General features: G+C 36.5%; 1 protein-coding gene across 1 annotated transcript in view; it reads right to left on the bottom strand.

Annotated features, from left to right (window-relative positions):
- Positions 1-20,106, bottom strand: part of LOC150103171 (uncharacterized) — a 62,272-nt gene that overhangs the window by 12,317 nt on the left and 29,849 nt on the right. The window contains exon 2 of the mRNA XM_090397821.1: positions 2,647-2,861. Within this exon, the coding sequence (XP_090253947.1) occupies positions 2,647-2,861 (215 nt within the window). The remainder of the gene's footprint in view (positions 1-2,646; positions 2,862-20,106) is intronic.

Below are 20,106 nucleotides of genomic sequence, written 5' to 3'. Positions count from 1 at the left end.
GATATTCAGATTTTCCTTATCAAATAAACTAAATCACGACAAAGGTCAAAGTTTTCGAATTGCTAAGGATTTTTTTTTTTTTTTTCATACTCTTTTACACAAATAAATACGGCATCACAAAATCTCACAAGTGGATGCAACACTTCCACTGCATCCATCCTTAAGCAGGTGCAATTCTTGAATGTAAGAGGTCAAGAGTTCTCGCTCTTTCAGGTAGCATCGTAATCCAGAAGCTGTTTGGAAATATGGCCGAAGAAACCGTGGCTGACGCATTTTATGTTCTCTGGCCGTTTGTCGGCAGGAAAAACTGGAGTTCGGAGGGGGGGGGGGGTGTATTGCAAAAACAACTCGTGTCGAAACCCTCCAGGTTTTAAATAGGAAATGAACAATAATTTATATACAGTATGCGGAATTCGACTTAAATGCAGCGAGTCTTTCTCGACAGCAATTAATGAATTCAAAATAATTAAAGCAAATATGTTTCCTTTCCAATGCTTTTTTTTTTTTAATTAGAGACAACAGCCTCGAATTTACCATTTCTGTTCCCATTCTTTCTTAAAAATTGACGGAAGTTTACGCCTATCTAGCTACGAGATAATCCGCAAACTGCTTTAGATTAAAGAATGGAGCAATTTCAAGCTACTTCAGACTTCTAATGAGCAGGGTGATTGTCTCACATCGGGGCGACGACAATCATTTCAATTGCATATATACACCCATGATTAGTTTTGGAGTCATAACACCACTACTCAATATTCCTATTTAAAAATTCATATACTTACTACCACTCTACGGTTCTTGTCGGAATGGAGGCCTTGATGACGTCACGTTTCGACAGCGATTCCGTACGTATGCGGTTAATAGTAAATTTTATCGAGTAAAGATGGAAGAGCTAAACTTAGGAAAGTCAGACTCGCCCAAATGAAGTCTAAATTTGAACCCCGAACATTTCTTCGTCTCTTTTATTAGTCCACAAATGAAATAATAGCACAATTAACCCTGAGTTTCACCTCCGGTACCATCAAGCGACAGAAGATGACCTAAGGGGATGGCATTAACAAAGACGGAACCAGATTTGTAAATAAATAGCCTCTTTCACCTCGCACACCGTAAAGCTAACATGTCTTCATTTCTTTCATCTGAGAAGTTTTTTTGTGGGTGACAAGATAACCCCACTTCTGATGAATCATACAGGTGCACTTGTGGTTTAAAAAAAAACAAAAAACTTGAATTCGTGTCCCTCATCCCACCCCTCCTTTGTTTCATTTTGACACCATTCACAGAGTCCGTCAAGAAACAAAATGTTAAAACACTCGTGCAACGTCTTTAAGAAAGTGACACTTCATTAAGCGTTTCGCCACCGGCTCATTGACCTTTTGCTAAGGCTCTGCCCTCCGTGACAACACACGTGTATTATTATTATTTTTTCACCCTTTCGCTCTTTTGGAATGGAAATGAGGTAAAACGCTGCGCGAATTAACATCTGAGTGAAAAATGATTGCAGTAATTTACCAAAATGTACTTCCTTTAGGAAGCAGCACAAGTTAAATGGATGCAATTTATTAAGAACGATCGGGGCAATTTCACTGAGTTCGTTTCACTTTCTGTGAGAGCACGAAGACTTCAATCATTAAGAATAAGGCACGTTCCAATACTATAAATGTAGGGTTAACGTAAGTTATATTTCCTGACACCTGTGCGCAATTATAACAGAAAAAGGAGAGCTTACATTGGGGTTAGCTTTTTCTAAAGAGAAAACAACGATTAAAAAGTGGTTAGAAATATTTACGTTTGTGCGTTCAACTATTTGCTATAAAAAAAAAAAAAAAAAAAAAAAAAAAAAAAAAAAAAAAAAATCGAGCTCTGCTATATACAACTAGCTGGTAACAATTTCCGGTGGCAGTAGTAGTATTAACTGTTATCTTATTCTTTTCATTAACTGTAAAATGTTAAACAAAATGTAAATTAACGACAATGTAGCAAGTACTATTGCTAAAAATGAGTCAAAACGACAAACGAAATCAAACCACACAAAATTAAGTTCTTTAGGACAGTAAACAATTATAGCCTGCATCTGACGCGTAAATCAAACAGCCAATCCGATATCGATCTTTATCTTCTGACTCAGTAGCGTCACGTTCGCTTTTTTTTTTTTTTCACCGCTTTCAAAAAACCATCTTTTTAGATTTCCATATTTATTTCATTTACTGCTTACGTGTTTAAATTAATTTAAATTAAAAATAAACTTAAATTTCGTTAATTAAATAAACGAAATATTTTTAAAATGTTTTTAAATAATAAAGTTTAAGTATTTTAAGACCGAACACCTTAAGTTGGGAAAACATATTTTTCAACATCAGAAACGTGCATTGTTTATCATAGTGTTTTACAGGAAAGCACGTATTACGTTAAGCGGAGTATGGCTTTACATTAACAACATCCTGGAGTTGTCCCTGCTTCACAATGACCCATTATTAGACACGTCCATCACTGCAGTCCAGTTCTCACTCCCACGCACTTAAGTAATGATGTTCGATATTATTTCCTCCCCCCCCCTCCCCTACTCTTCGTTCGCATCTAGCTATAAACTAGTTCTGTTCGTGCTCGCTTCAAACTCCTGAAAGAGAGGGTTGACCGTCATCTTACCTGTTCGTGCCTCTTCAGATAGTTGAGCCTTGGAAAAGCCTTATCACAGAAATGGCAGGCATAAGGGGTGTTTTCTGTCACTCCAATGGTGTACGTCAGGTCAGCATCAGGGTCTGAGGGTGTGGTGCAACTTGTGGGCGACAGGGAGAGCGATTGATCGTCAGGGGTGTCCGAAGATCGCCATGAGGACGGAGTGCCAATCCCGCCGTTTAGCCCTACACAAAGAGAGAGAAAAGAAGTAAATTAGTGTTGGCGCCTACAGCAAAAACAGTGGGTAGGTGGATGGAATGATTTTTGCTAAAAAGACATAGAACCAGTTTCTCTACTCTATATATTCAGCGCACTTTATAGTTACCGTATATTTCGGCGTACAAGTCGATATTGGAATTTTTTGAATTTATTTGAATTTTTATAGTATACTCGTCGTATAAGTCGACTCGAAAAAATTCTTTAAAAATTATGACAGTTTTTAAGTAAAATTTTTATACAGGCGTCAACCACTAGGATCATAACTGTCTTTTCAGTCCTTCCATTCTTTGTTTTAGCAAAAGATATAAAATACCTAGTTGACAAAAGAAATTTTATTTCGTATTGACCAGTTGACCAATACTGAACTAAAGTGCAATGGCTCCTTTTAAAAGAATGAAATATGACACCAGTTTTAAGTGCAAAGTGATTAAATTTGCAAAAGAAAATACTAATTGTGTTGCTGCACGTCAGTTTGGAGCAAATGAAAAACTAGTTCGCGATATTGGAGAAAAAATGAAACTCTAATAATGAAAATGCCAAAAAATCAGTGCGCATTACGGAAAGGAATTTGTAAGTGGTCTATTCTGGAAAATAATGTCGCGGATTGGGTTCGAGAAAACCGCCAAAATGGACTCATTATAACGAGAAATAATATTCGTTTATTTGCGTTGAAGTGGGGCAAAGCAAATAAAAAATCCAAACAGTCTTTTAGTGTGGGACATGTTCAAATCCCATTTAACGGAGAGCACAAAATCTTTATTAAGAGAGAATAATACCAATATGGCAGGGATTCCAAGTGGGTTAACTTCACTAGTGCAACCGATGGATGTCTGTATAAAGAGGCCATTTAAAGACAGTTTACGAAAACAGCGGAATGCGTGGATGCAAGAAGGAGAGAAAAGTTATACAAAAGGAGGACAAAACCGACATGCGTCTTTGGTAACTATGTGTGAATGGGTAGCGAAAGCATGGGATGAAATAAAACCAGATACAGTAATAAAATCTTTTAAAAATTGTGCTATATAACAAATTAGATGTCTCGAAGATGATTTTGTTTACAATGATGACGAAATTGATGCTAAATCTGATGGAGAAAACGAATACAATTTATATGACGATTTACCGGAAGAAATTACAGAACCAGATTACAATGAACTTTTCATACATTGAAAATTAAATTTTAATTATGTAGTTACCTATCTATTTTCTTTTGTAAATAAATAATTATATAACATGTAAATAATTTTTTTCTGTAAATAAATTTGATATAAGTTGAAATATTTTTTACTTATTTACCCTTTTTTGTATATTGCTAATAAATTTAACAGAGTATGATACGTACTACTTTTTTTCTTGGAAAGCAATCCATTTTTGACCGGGCGTATAAGTCGACTTAAAAAATTTAGTACTTTTTTTCAATGCTGAAAAGTCGACTTATACGCCGGAATATACGGTAATAAATTTACATAAAAATGGAAAAGATTATAAGATATGAAATCAAAACGAAACTTCCTAAGTAAAAAAAAAAGTCGGTCTTAAGAAAAGTTATATTACAATAGGGAACCATAACTTAACTGTATTTTACAGTAATGATAGTACGAGTTTTAATAGCTTTAAGAATTTTTTTATGATTTTTTTTCTACGTATGGATTACAATAATTATTAATGTGAAATAAAGCAGTTTGAATGAATACACTCGGTAAATTCTTTAGATGTCACTAATAGTTCGAAAAAACTTATTAAAAAGGGAAATAATACATATACTTTGTTTTATACGTAGCAAGAATGTTTGTGCTCGGAAACTTTACTATTGAAAGCGCTGAGAGCTTACGAAGTTCCAAACTTTTGATGAGTTGGCTTGGCATTGCCTTAAAGAAAACGAACTTTATGAAGAGGCCATCTATTTAGCCTTTTATTAATGCATTTTTGATTAATCCTTTTACTGGCTTGATAACTGTTGGTTTTCCGTCGGAGACCAGACAGAAATCGAAAATACCGCAGTTTTCATAAGTCGACTGGCGATTGGTGTGTAAACATGAACAATATTTTGGATTTCTGTGTGATTGTTGATAATCAATAAACAGCTGTTAGGCCAAGCTCTCATAATATTATCTGCGTAGGTAGATAAAAAAAAAAATCTTACTTTTAATAATATGAATGTCATCTCTAAGTCTCCAAAATTGTTATTACGTATTGCAAGATAACAACGAACCTTTGCACATTTTGGACTTTGCGTATCGCACCATAATATTACATACTAATGATCACGGTCAAATGTGTGTAAACATGACTTTGCTCTTTCTAGAAAGGTCCCAATTTCTATCTTAAAGCCAACAAAAATCAAAGAACGTGATCAGCATTGAGAACTGTAAACTAAAAATATCGATAACTTTATTATTATTCTTCATTTCACACAATGAATTGCTTTTCTATAATTGATAGATAGACAAGTAACGTAAAAATCTTAATGGCAGAGTAAAAAAAAAAAAAAATCACATTAAATCGGTTCCGTTACATGCATCTCCAACAATCTGAAACTAAAGCAAAATGTGATACATTCAAGAAATAAAACCGAAAGAATAATAAATTATTTTACTATTGCTATTTTATAATTTGAACTAAAACCCATCACGGCAAGAAACTGGAGCATGATGAACTTGCAATAGTGATAGCACGAGGTATAACTATGCACACTTCAATGTATAATAAACAGCATGGTCACTTTAGAGTGGTCAGAATCCTTTACACTTTAGTTTGTAATTAGCACAAAGACAATCCATGCACTCCCGGCAGGACGTCCTTTTAAATAAACTAATCGCCTTAGCCAGCATTAGAATGTTAACAGTGAAACTAGTTATACACCAAACTGATGAAAAGTACGTACAGCTAGAAAACGTGATGTAAAATTCCAGTTATGGATGAAATTTGTTTCTCTAAATTGTCCGTGAATGAAAGAAAAAAAAAAATGCTTTGTATTTTAGAGTAAAAAATTAGCATTTCCTGATGAAAAACACAACCAACTCTTCATAAGACTAAAGAACCCTCATCATACAGATTTGAAATGTAAGATACATCATGATCACATCTTTCGAGAGGGCTTGTCTGAACTCCAATAAAATGAAATCCGGGACGGTTTTTTATCATTTGATGTAATACTAGAAGAATGAAATGTTTTGAGAGATGCCGTTTCACATGAAGTGAGTGACGTCATTAACAATACTAACACAAAACAAACACGGCCTTCCATTTGCAACAAATAATCCTGGCAATTCAAAATGAGGCCTAGCAGACAAAATCTACCGTATGGATGGTGAGGAGGTGGATTGTAACAATCAACGAGATTTGTCATTTGGTGACAAAAACTCCACCGGTACTGAAACGTCTAAATTTATTGATTTCGTGACAAATCACATCCTCCCCTACCCTACCCTCTGAGACATGGAAATAAATATACGCTGAGAGTCCGATGTAAAATAGCCACCTGAAGACAATTTTCATGCAATAAACTCATGGTGTTTATATTCGGACAGGGCAGTGTACAAAAGATTAAAATGAGAACGATTTTCATCAGCATTCCCCTATGCAGCTAGTTAGTGGGGGGGGGGGGGGAGGGAACTACAAATAGCCTTCTTCACGAATATTTTTAATAATAAAAAAACCTTCACTCCAAACTCTCTGGGGTGTGGACTAAATTCGGTGGGGAACAGTCGCTTTATCATAGCTAAGATGACAGCCAACAAGGAAAAAAAGTGCATCGCAAAAGACTGCTTTGGGTGGTTACATTTCAGATTTAAAGGGTCGACACGGCTGTGATCGACCGTTTTCTTTTTAACTTCCTCTTTTCATATGAATTTGACAGTTGGTGTCAGATTGTTGTCACCTCAACCACATACTGCAGAGATGTAGCACATACAACAAATCAAGTATTTTGTGGGCTACCGGAAGTGACGTACCGGACTTCAAATAAAAAAAAAAAAGAGGCAAAGTTCACTTAGTTAAGCCACACAGTTCAAGGCTTTCTACTTTGACACCTCTCAATGCTCTCTTCTGAGCTTTGGCCCATTTGTGTCTGTCAAACCCTTAATTCCGTAACCGAATGCAAAAATCCTCTTCATTTGTTTTATTTATAAAAATCTTTTAGTGTTTCTTTGTTTAACCTTATCAGATCTTCTATGATAATGGATGTTTTTTTTTTCTGGATCTTGAATAAGTTAAAAAAATAATTACTGTAACAACCTTTCCCGCATCATCTGCTTGTACCCCCATGTTTATATCCTCCATCTAGCAGTCATGGTGGATCACCCAACTGCAGCTGTACCTCTAAATCGGGGATTGATTTATGCTTTCCGTTACTGCTGTATTATTATTATTATTATTTTTTTTTTATATTCATCTGTTAACAATATTTTCGTTAACTCCAAGTTGCCTTCCAAAACGAGTGTACTTGAATACCACATACCATGTCAAGCAAGTGATGTTAGAAGACGTTTTTGATAGGACACTGAGAGATTGCAATAATAGCACTGAACACTAAGGTATAATTTCAAATTCATAGGAAATTCCAAATAATGGAAAAGTTTCTAAATGAGATAAAGATTGCTATATGAGGATGGGATCTGTTAATTCTTGTCAAGAGCTCCATCTATTAATATATGCCCCAGATATATGAGGCGAAGGTCAAGGAAATTGTTTTCCCCTTTTCCTTTTTATCGCGTATTATATCTTAAGTTGTTTGCTTCTTTCTTTATAGTTGTTAGAATGAGCACAACATTTTTTTTAACTGGAGCTGTTCGCGGTAAGAGCTGCGCTGAAACGTTTACATTGTAACGCTAACTTGTCCATAACGCAGTTTATGGACAAGTTAAATAAAAACGATATTTTTTTTTTTTTTAGGTGATGGGGATGCTGAGCATATAAGTTTAATATTTACATCGTATTATGCGAATAGTTTTAGTATGAGAAAACAATATGGAACTTCTGAACTTAAGGGGATACTCTGTACATGTAGCACCTTCAAACAACTCATCCTAAGCCTTTCTTCCGAAACAATAGACGAAATTCTACGAATTAATGTTTCTTCCATTTTTAATGATAATTACCAACGGATATACATCAGGTACAAATGCTTTTGAATAGGAAGACTGCAGCGGACAAATTCGGAATTACCGTTTGAAAAATGTTTCATTTTTCACTTCTGGGTAAACTTCCCTATGACCAAACTAGACATAACATACAACGATAAATATAAATTGAAATGATATTTCACGAAATTTTTTATAAATGCCATTTTACTTTTTACGAGCTACAGCAAAGTCTCTTAGTGAAATGGAATAATAGATTAACATGAACCGAAATTTTGCCTCCGTACACTACTTTGTTGCATTAAAATGCAATCTGATCGTTGTCAACTATTGGTGACCTTGTGATTTCTAGTACCTCTCTTGGATCACTTGAATCTCGATCAACAGCCCATTTAATTCTTCCTTGATCTTTCTCTCCTCACATCCCCAACATGATTCTCAGCAGCTCTCTGGTTGGAAAGACCCGAGTTCTAATCCGGTATTAGGTTCTCGATACGGATGTGGAGGCCCTTTTTTCTCCGGTTGAACACATACTACAGACGTAGAGAAGAAACTAGAAACTACCTTGTTCTATAATAATTCCCTAGAAAAGTACACTGCTATTCCCCACCAACTATTAGGGTGAGGGAATCGCGCGCGAGCCCATACACACGTTCTTAATACAATTATCTTTTCCAGTGATTCATTTGCTCGTATAATGTATCCAAAGCCTTCTGTTTAATAAAGACTGCCTTAGGGGAATATTTCGTCTTGATATTATTCAAAACTGTTAGGTCATTCACAATTCTTAAGTCTCCTCCATAATCCAAAGGAATCGGTTCGCTTTGTGTTTGTTCTTAATTGTTCGGCCTTTCTAATGGTGATCCATGTATCACACTAGAAATATTATTGCGACGATTATAACCTTACTAGCCGTGCTGTCATCTCTATAGTTCATAATTTTCTCAAGCTTGACATACTGAAAAAAAAAAAAAAACTATTCCCCCCTTTTTTATTTTCATCTTCACACTGTCCATCATATTTCGCATTCTTGACCCCAGTAAATTATAACTTTCACTTCTATCAATAACATATTCATTATTAATGTTAACACATGGTGATAATATACATTTGTGGCTCACCCCTTTCTCCTGAAGTTTGTTGGTTGGAATAATTAAGAGAATTCAATATATTTTTCTTCTTCTTCTTCTAAATATGCTGAGTATTAATATCCTTATTTCAGCTCTTCTCTGTAATTCCACTAACTACTCCACTTCCAGAAGCTTTCCCCTTACAAGTCATTTCTGCATCTTCCACGTTCCATGAATTCACCAACATCAATATTATAGCAGTATATTGGTCAGACACATACTGGATTTTTAAATAAAACAGTTACTTCAGGGCAGACCAAAGTGTATTCTGGACTGGTTTAAACCACAATAAAGTGATGGTACAAAACGGCAATGCTATGCTGGCTGAACAAGATGCCCACTGATTTCGTGAGGAAACCAGGGTGGAAAGTGAAAATCGAGTTACTCGAACAACTTCAACAACAATTCAAGATAGATACCATAGATGTGTAAGAAGTATCAAAGGGGGAAAAAAGTGAAACTGGCAGAAGAATTAGACAAGTACCACGTCGACAAAGTTGGTGTTACCGAAACAAAGACACAAGCAGGTTCAGGAAGTAATGATGGGCGAAAGGAAAGAGTAGCTACAGTATTCAATTCGTGTCTATGGTATCACAGAAGATTCTACTAAGGAAGAACTGAAGAAACTTTTAAAGTCATTTAGGAAGGCAGTTAACACAAAGAAAATGTTCCTTCATGGAGCTCTAAACATCCGAGTAGGAAATGAACATCAAACAAATGTTTTGGAAAATTTTGAAGACAACATGCAATCTGAACAGTAGTGTTCCACTGGATTCCTATTTAGAGCGTGAATCTGTCGTTACTAATACCATGTTCTAGCATAAAGAAGGCCACCAATTCATTTTATAAAAATATAAAAAGAAAAATATCTAAAAGTTTTTTTGTTAAGTCGAACAGTTTTCAGAGGTAACTGTTGACTCATGTATGCACATATTATTTAAGAAAAAATGAAAGCATTTGGTGAAGTTTGGAAGGATAGAAAAATCAGTACTCCATAGTGGACTCAAGTTAAAAGGGGCAATTCTGGAAAAGAGAATAGTGTATTGATAGCAAGTTAGTTCGGCATATGTTCAGAGAGAATACAGGGGAAAATGTAACAGCAAAGCAATGTATCAAAGTAACTTAAAAAAAGTCATAGGAAGAGACTTTAGTAAATATATAGTACACGATAACAGGAAAGTGGCAAATGTTCCGGAGACTACTGAAGAAAAAAAAAAAAAAAAGCTTAGAACTGGAAGAAAGTGTACTGTCAAAGGAATTAGAGATGATAAAGGTGATTTGAAAATCGAAGACGCGTGCAGTAATTACTTTGAAACACTTAAATGAAACAAGAAGTGACAAAAACGATAGTAGAAATATTCAAGAGGCGTGCAGTAAATAAAACAATGTGAGAATTACAGAGGAATTTCCCTACTAAGTGCTCCGCCTAAGCTTTATGCAAGCATACTTGAGAAAAGGCTAAGAAAGACTGTGGAGGAGAAACAGAGAAGAGCGAGTTCAGGTTAAACAACGAGTTATTAGGATCAGATTTTCAGTTTAATGCAAACAATTAAGAAATCATGGAAATAATAACGATCTGTATTGAAATTCTGTAGAACTGGAAAAAGCATATAACAAAGATGCCAAGAGAAAATAGGTTCAAAAACGCTATTATATGACGAAAACGTAGCATCGGACAGAGAAATAAGTTCTTATATTTAAGTTGTTGTAAGACAACATGGTTGTAGGAGGCTTAGGAAGATGGTTTGATGTAAAATAAGGGGCATTCTAGATGTTCGCAATAATTAAGATACGAATCTTGACAGACAAGGGCGCAACCTATCTTCACTCATGATTATATAGATCATATTATGAAAGAAACTGGCATTAAACCTAATATTAGAATTGAAGAAGTTAATCTAAGGTGTTTTCTTTATGCAGATGACGTTATACTCTTAAGTGAAATCAGTACTAGGATTTTTTACTGAATAACTGCTTTAACAAATTTGTCCCGAAAATCAGCAATAAACAGACACTATAAAAATAGGCAGGAACATTGAAAACATCAGCTACATCCTGAATGGAAAACCTATAGAATGCGTAATATTTCAGCTATTTAGGAAAACTGTTAGGGAAGATCACATGGAAATAGAGTAAGTAAAGCTGGTATGGCTAAGAGTCAATTGAATACATTAATGACATAAAAGAGATTAGGATTTTTAACTGAATAAAATTAATCAACTTTAACTGACATAAAAGAGATAGGATACTAACTGTACAAAAGACAGTATTTAAACCAACTAACTTATAGATCGGAAAGATGGGTTAGAAATAAAACACTTGATCAAAGACTAGAGATCGCAGATATGAGAGAATTCTCAGAAAAATTAGGGTAGTTATCAGATAGTATCCATGGCAAACTTTATATTAAAAATGAAGATACCAGGAAAGAACTTGGCATTGTTAGCATTGTGTGAGAATAGCTAAGGTCGTACAGTCACTAAAAAATGCGAGAGGAAATGTTAGCAAACTGTTTGATGCTAAGATGGCGGTGGGGGGGGGAGCCCAGAGGAAGATTAAGATCGAGGTGGATTGATGCCGTTTGAATTGCCTAAGAAGATCGAAATATAACATCTGACAATAGTAGAGTTCTGACAGACTCATTTGCAGGAAAACTGTCGATAGAAAGGTAGTAATAACGTAAAAAAACTTTTTATGTATTATTATCGAAATATATGAACCCCAAGGAATGTACAAGATTAGGAATGTGAGTGATTTCACCTCGACCAGTTTCTGGAAAAAAAAAAAAAACATTACAATTATTTCACTACAAATGTAAGCGGCATCGCCGTTTTCCAAAACAAACAACTGTGTTCGGATGGATATCAGATTATAAAATAAATATCTGAGAAATTGAAAACCTTTAAGATATCTCCACTGGTAAGTTCAGTTCTCGTGTCATGATGTGCTACTCCAAAGAAACTAAGAACTACATCTAAGTATAAATTAAATCTCAGTTAATTAAATCGTTACAATTTTTTTAATTACAAGACACGATGGTATCGTAACGAGACTGACTTATATCGGAGCAAATGACAACACGGGATCGATAGTGGAAGGTTTAGAATGTTCCGACACGCTTCAATGTCCTTCAGTAGTCAAGTCGTTTTTGATTGTTTTGTTAAAAACATGGGTTTTACTAACGTCGGTTTTGGTGCGTTATAAAAATGACTTGACAAGATATCTGGAACAGAGATCGCTCTCATTTTTTTTTTTAATGAAATTTAAGGAATGGAAGTTCCGAAATTATTAGAATACTATTCTGTTTATAAAGATGATACAATAAGATGGGTTCACGAAAATCATCAGTTTCGTTGATGAACGAAACTGATGGGCTCAGTCTGGCATTCTTCATCACCAAAATAAACACACGGCTTTAAAGTTCTGCAAATCGAAGATATATTTAAAAAAAAAAAAAAAAGTGATTGCTAGGTTGCCTGAAAACTGCAGAAGGAGAAGATAGTGTTGCATGTAAAAAAAATTAGCAACCATTTATCAGAACAATCTCCACATTGCTTTACCGTCTGTCCTCTTATTTTTAACCAAACAGCAAATTAGTAGAATTTCTATTTATAATTTTTAGAAAGCAGATGATAATTATCACATATAAATCCGGACTAAATAAATTTCGATAGTTCAGTCCATAAAATGAACCAAACAGGAACACTCACAACTCACCAACTGAAGGGGTTCTGCAAGATTGTCATGAACTGTGAGACTTGCGTAATTAAAAATATTTTGAAAGGAAATGTGAGAAGCGTATACTGTACCTTTTCATTTATCAAAGAAGAAATAAAATCCATTGGGAAAGAGTGAAGTAAAATACTTAAGTTGTCCATAATAATAGCATACTGAGCAAATTAACTATTATTATTAAATTAATAGTTTATTGCAAAATCACGTTTTGCAAAACTTTTTTTGCGTATTATTCAAACACCATAAAAAATGTTACAGTTCATGTGATTTACGAAATCTCAGCGTGAAAGATAAGAATTTCATAAATAACTTCTAACATATTAATATCTAAAAGTTTTTCTGTGTCAAAACCAGATTATATATTTTTTATATAAAGTTTCTACTTGACATGCAAAAGAGTTGTATATAATGAATATAGACTTCCTGTGTGCGCGTGACTGTGAAGTGTTTAATGCTACGGGTGAAGTTGATATAGCGAGTCGATAGCATTCGGCATTGGTTTTCTTGCAGAAATCTGATAAACCCAAATTATCTTTATATTATAGTATTTTCCGATCTTCTCTCATGACATTGCTTAACGTTTCAAGACATTGCTTAACGTTTCAAGACATTGCACTTCAAAATAAAGTACTTAATTCTTACGGTTTCCAAACCAAAAGGCCATTTTGCAGGTTACTTAAATCAGGCCAAGGTCTCTAAACTTTGCGTGACCTTAGACCTCTTTGTGAACAGCCCAAGTAAACAACCTAACGGTGTGGGTGCCTGAAATCTCTTCGTAAGTCCCCTTGGTATGTGACATCTCAATTGTTTGCGTCGAAGGACGTCAGATAGGACTAATTTAGCTAAATATTAGTGGCAGATAACCTTTCAAACGATTTTTTTTTTCATACTAAAGTAAAGAAGTTTTATTTTTATTATATATAATAAACAGTCCCAAGTGGTGGTGGCTATCCCAATTAAAAACTTCGATGTCCCAATCTAGTTTTAAATATTTTTTTCCGATTTATTTTTTGGTATACGTGAATATAACTCCTACACATTTGTAATATCCGGGTGCTCCGCTACGAAATGATAAATATTATGTCATGTTCAGCTCCAAACGAAAGAAAGAGGTCAGGGTCGCATGCATGCATCCGGCGTTTAAGGAAATGTTTGCAAAAGCCCCTCATAGGAAGTTCTGGGATGAACGAGTTAAGAGTACACTTTAGCTAAGATATGCGGGGACGATGAAGATAGAATAAATATGTCTTACAGCTACCCTGGTACAGATTCTAATATCATATTACATTCTTCGTACACCCAACGCACCCTGACACCATAACGATCTAGGGTGGGAAAGCAATAGCCTCGTATCAACGTTTTAATGATATTGGAGTGGAAATTAGAGCGGGAAGAGTGTGGCGGCTATTATTAAAAAATCCTATAAGAAATATGTCCCTTAATCTTTAATAAACATTCCTTTCCTGTTCTCCAAGAATCCTAGAACGAATTAATCAATACTATTTGCAAATTAACTTCAAGAAATGAACGTGTCAAAGTCAATTATTACTTAACTCGCCATCAGATCATTAAGTAATCTATCATGTTACCACAGCTAAAAATGTTCTAAATAATTAAATTGTGTTTTATGATTGTTTTTGTTTCAATTAATTTGTAAATGAACTAATATCGTTTGCCTTTTGAGTAACTGCACTTGTTCAGCATTATCTCAATGAAAGTAACAATTAAACTTGTCATCTGCTTTTCATTTGCCTCATTTTTAAAAGTGAAATGTACAACAAATGAACTAAATATCGTCTGCTACTGAATGCCATTTCATTTAACGATTATATTGTTGTGCCACCAAGTGCTTTAATATTATTGCGTATGACGAAAATTACATGGACGAAAAAGTGGCGGGTGAGCAATTCGTGAAGGGACCAGAGGAGAGAAACATTAAAAGAATGCATTAATGCTGTCATTAAGAACATATGAGCACATAAAACATTTAATGGACAATACTTACGTGCAATGACCTCCATGAGTTTCATAGCCAAATGGTAACGTGCTGCTCTAACCGAGGGATGACGCTTTGCACGTTCACCAGCCTCGGCAGGATACCACAGTTCGGAGAACACACACGGGACAGACTAAGCGCGCGAGTGAAGACTTCCACTGACAGTAGCTAGGTATCCTCACTACTATACCCTATCATCAGCGAGGCCGCCGGTACGAGATGAGACGGGGAAGGGAGGGGGGAAGGAACGGCCACCGAGGCGTGGCGTTATTGCTGTACCCGATTGGTTACTGGGACTTTCGGCCAAGACCGGACTGTGGTGCTCAGCATGCGAGATGTCCAGTGCGCGCTGCCAGGTAGTGGCCCCCCTCTTGGGAGGAATGGGCTATGAACGCATGGCAAGCTACGTGGGGTGGGCTCGAGGAGGTCTGCGGCCTCTGCTTAGGGGTAGTTGATGAAGGTGTGCGTGGATTAGGCACACACGAGCAGTGTGCTGTACCGTATGGACAAAGATGTAACAGTAGAGGGCCACAAGAAAGAAGGGGGGAGCGTCAAAAGCCCTGCATGGAGCCAATGGAGACATCACCTGCAGGGAGGGCTTGATAAATGGGACCGTTGTATGTACACGAGGCGTCTGCGGGGGTGGTAGGTGAATAAGTCTTCATTTTCTAGATCCTCCTTTCGTTTTTCCCCCCACCTCTCTTGGTACTACCATCTGCCACTTGACTGCCCCAAACCTAGTGGGTCAATACGAGACCGCCTGTGGCCTCTTGACCTTCTGACTTTGGTCGCTTTTTCCTTGCCTTGTTCATTCCTATAAGACCGCTTAATTTGAACCCTCAGATGGGAGCGACGGGTCAATGCACAAAAGTCGTGCCCCCCCCCCCTCTTTCTCCCGAACACACTTTTCTTTACTTCTAAAGACACCTGTGGGGGGTATGGGCAGTAATTACTGGCTGAGAATAAGGATCGTATGAAAAGAAAAAAATTTCTATTTTTGTTTCATTAACTTTTTATCTTCTCTATTGGATTTGGACAGTCTCATGTCACCCTCTGCTCCCTTAAGTATTAAAGTGAGGAACAGTTTAACCAACCCGATCATAGCAGCCCCCTTCTTACAACTCAATATCATAAGTCGATCTCTGCTGATATATATTAGGTAAAAGAAAAGCTGCTTAAATTGTAAATATCTTCATATATATTCTAAGTAGATTCGTGTTGTTATTTATGTTAACATTTCCCCTCTTCTCCTCTACTCTTCATGTTGTTTCGCTATTTGAGATAGAATTAAAAATATAAGAGGATATATTAATAGAATTAAGATTCTGGTAACGTCAAGTACCGAATTAAATAGAAAAAGAAGTAAAATGCACTCCCCTTCTTTCCCCTCCTCCCAGGGATACCCCCTTGGTGAAATTCGTACGCACAATAGTTTTAGCTTTGTGTACATCCGATCAATTAGTCATCACTATCCAGCGGTGACTATGGGAATACACACGCCTACAAGTATCGTGTATTAGTAACCATAGCAACACGCTCAATTGGTGGTAGAGTCAATATTAATAAGTACCGTTAGCAGGAGTCCTTCGTTCCACCAAAATTCTAAATAGAAAATGTTATTTCATTACTTAAGGGGGGGGGGGGTGAAGCATAGATAAGACGCGTGTATGGAGTGAGGCACCACTAAGACATGTCAATTAGACGATTCAGGTTGAAAATAAGAGGGTTAAAATACGTGCAACACCTGGTTTCCTGGTCACATGCGGCATCTCCAAGACCAATGCTGGATTCCGTAATTGATTTTTTTTTTTTTTTTTTTTTTTTTGGTGGGATAATTTTGTTTGTTTTACCACCAGGTTCTGCCTCCGTCGCCTAGGGCAACAGGCCAACAACATTAGCCGACTCTGATAGAGGATGCGCGATTACAGGCTTCCAGCCACCGACCACCACCACCCATTTAGTGGCCGCCTCGTTCACTGAAAAGACCCGCATTACGACACTCGGCGGAAGAGCCCGGCACCTGATCACAGTAATCTCTCGACACCCCTCCTCATTTAGGCACTTGTGTTATGGCATCTGTTTCCGCTCTGGTGGAGAGTTGACCCACAAAGTTGGAGGATTTCTATGAGTCCCGCTCGTTTACTGGGTTATAGAGACGATTTTCATCCCCCCACATTTTTATCCTCCCCATTCCTCTACTACGTGGACAAACCCTGGTCAGTTTTATATTCCAAAAAGCACAGGGAAAAAAAGGAAAAAAAAAAAGCCATTGACGGATAATGCTAGCCAGCCAACTTCGAGAGAGTTTCGCTATTCACCTTCTAGCCATTTTCGCCTTAACATTTTGGTCCTTTATTCGGAGATAAACGCAGACTCTTTAAATTACAGGGAGGGATAGATCCAATTTTAACGGACAAACTTTCGTATCGCGACAACTCTAATAATAATCAGCTTCAAGCAATCGAGCTATTCAAAGATGCATTAGTCGTCTCTTGATGCCCCTTCTAGATTACGTACAAAATTCGTTCATATTGCCAACTTAGAATAGTAAATCATTTGACTCTATACCTATTTTAATTATCCCATTTTGTCTGTAAGAGTTCTATTGTTGAGAACGTGACGATTGTATTGTTATAGAATAGTCAATTTTACAATCATTTCATCTGCATTGTTGCATGTTTATTCTGCAATTGACTCGCGTACATGAAATTCTATTTGTTGCCCGAAAATTCTATTAAATTGCACGAAATTTGCAAACCATTTAGAATTTCTATACATCTAAAATCAGTTTGTGAATAACTAAAGCGATCGCAACCCTTTAAACGATATATAGGCACTTAAAACCGGCCTCTTGAGACCATTTCTTTTATAAATCTATTTTCCTGTAGATTATATGAGTTAATGAAGAAATGAGAATACAAGCACACGCTATCGAAGCGCGTCTGTTATTAGCGGCAGATATCATGTAAACCTGGAAATTATCTGCCACATCTGAGGTTTAATTACGATTTAATTGATGGATTAATTTTCGAAGAAAAAAAAAGTTGCGTCTTTTTTTTTTATCCTCGCCTCCCTTTTGAATAGAACAAGACGAATCACTTCCTGTTAAAAGTAGGGGAAAAACTAAAAAAAATGTGATATCTAACCAGACATGCAAGTGACTAATCTGGCACATTTTTGCGAAATTGAAGTAATAAACTAAGGTTCGGTAACACCATATACCGACAATGAATGATTAATACTTAGAAAGGCAGGTTAACGGTTGAAGATGGGTTTTACGCTTACAGAAAAAAAAAAAAATTAAAAATAAAGCAAAACAGATATTAATTAGCATGCTTCAAGTAAACAATTTTTCTTGACAATTTAATAACAGAAACTCGCATTTCACTCTAGCAACCATACGGGGACTAAATGTATTGTTGAAGACTGCGGTTACCTGAGCAACCAACACACGACGTCACAACTCTGAATTATATACAGTATTGCATTTACTGACTTTCTGATCTTTTCGCATATATTTTTTTTTTCATTCTTGTTCCTAACATTAGTAAGCATGCAGTAGTTTTAGCACTGTAAAAGTCATTATTCCATTAACAGTACTTTTAATCGTTTGCATTGGAGCATTTAAACGCGAAGAACATTACATGCAACTGCATATTCATCGGGGAATGCCAACGTTTTACATTTTTAACAGTGTCGGTAGACCACTGTATGTAATTAAGGGCGCAGAGGTTAGAGTCGTAAAATTATTGATTACTATTCCGTTACAGCTTTTCCTTTCTCCCCCCCTCACCTCCCCCCGGATGGAACGTCAGTTTTCTGACACCCATTAAACGATAACAATTTTGTTTCCAAACGCACATCACCTTCTAAATGATACAAATATTTAAATTTAATTTGTTCGCCAGTCCATTACTCCAGCAAAGGCAGGCAGACGTCCCATCGCTCGCGACAAGCTCGCGAGCAGCCCGCTAGGTGCCAGTTTAGTCACGTGAACAAGAGAGCGTGTAAATTGCCTGTTATTGTGTGTAGCGATGGTGGTAGCCAGTACGCTCGATAAGGTTGTCCGTTCTTCGGCCCTCCAATCTGCGGTGCAAATAGATCGTGGGAGGTCCTGGTGGTTGAAATGAAGTAAAACGGAGGTACGCGAGCCTAGTGGGTTAAAATTGAGTGCTAGCCATTTCGAAACGGAATAACTCAATCCTCAGAAGGGGGGGAGGGGGAGAAAACGAAGAATCAATTGCTTTTATCGGAGCGCCCCGACCAGAGAAAACGGGGGCAGATGGGCGAATGAAGGTCATGTCAAAGGGTCCCTGCACTTAAATGACACGGGTCACATATGCTGGGGAATGATGCGAAAGAGACATTAGTATAAAAGGAGTAGCCACAGAAGGGGGGAAAGAGGGGAATAAGCCCCACGAAAAAACCGGGCGATACATTGCGTCCAACAGTTCATTACCTAAACGATAGTATGCTCTTTTACAATACAAAACTTTTGGGACATCTTTATATACAATATTTACCACATACCATCCAAGTTCTTTAATATCTTCCTGTCTGCTTGACTATAAACAATTGCCTATTCAAGGCAGTCGTTTAAAACCCGCTGGGCCATTAAAAGAGAAATCTGAAAGTGCGATTCCCTAGAAACTGTGTAGGGCTCCAATCAAATCAAAGAATAGGAAAACGTGGCACCATTGTTAAAGCAATTTAGAAACTGCATTTTCATTGTATCGCGATAACAATACAACCTTGATCACGTGGTAATGATGCATTGTTTGTTGCTACCACTAACCGATATTAAGCGGAAAATTCGTCTTTTGTAAGAAAGAAAAGTAAATATCACTACACTTGAATCTAAAGTGGGGAACAGTGGGGAAAATCTCTAATGAGAGGAGTTTAGTGAAAATTATTAGCAAATTTACGGCTTTGGAATCGTCAGTAGTAACCAAAAACATTGTTGGTTTGCTTCATTATTTTCTTCATTGAGTTGCATTATATGAGCAATTTTCCATTTCTTTATTTTGGAAGATGATTAATTTCTTCACTTTTTGTTTAAACTATTATTATTATTCGCATTAGTTTCCTGCGGGGAGATGTCTGCAGTTAACTAATCACTGATCAAACTAATTACTTGTTGCGGACCGTTTATCAAATGTTGACATGTGTGGAGTATTACCGTGATTTGACAAATACGTAACGGCATGAGATATTTCTAATTTCATTCAAAACATTTACTGACACATGACGGCATTTTCTAGATGTACTT

The sequence above is a fragment of the Typopeltis vanoorti genome, chromosome 9 (genome assembly GCF_054136105.1).
Source record: "Typopeltis vanoorti isolate ZY-2024b chromosome 9, IOZ_Tvanoo_1.0, whole genome shotgun sequence".
In the NCBI taxonomy this organism is placed as follows: Eukaryota; Metazoa; Arthropoda; class Arachnida; order Uropygi; family Thelyphonidae; genus Typopeltis; species Typopeltis vanoorti.
The sequence above is the reverse complement of the archived record's forward strand: the minus strand, read 5'-3'. Positions and strand labels throughout refer to the sequence as shown.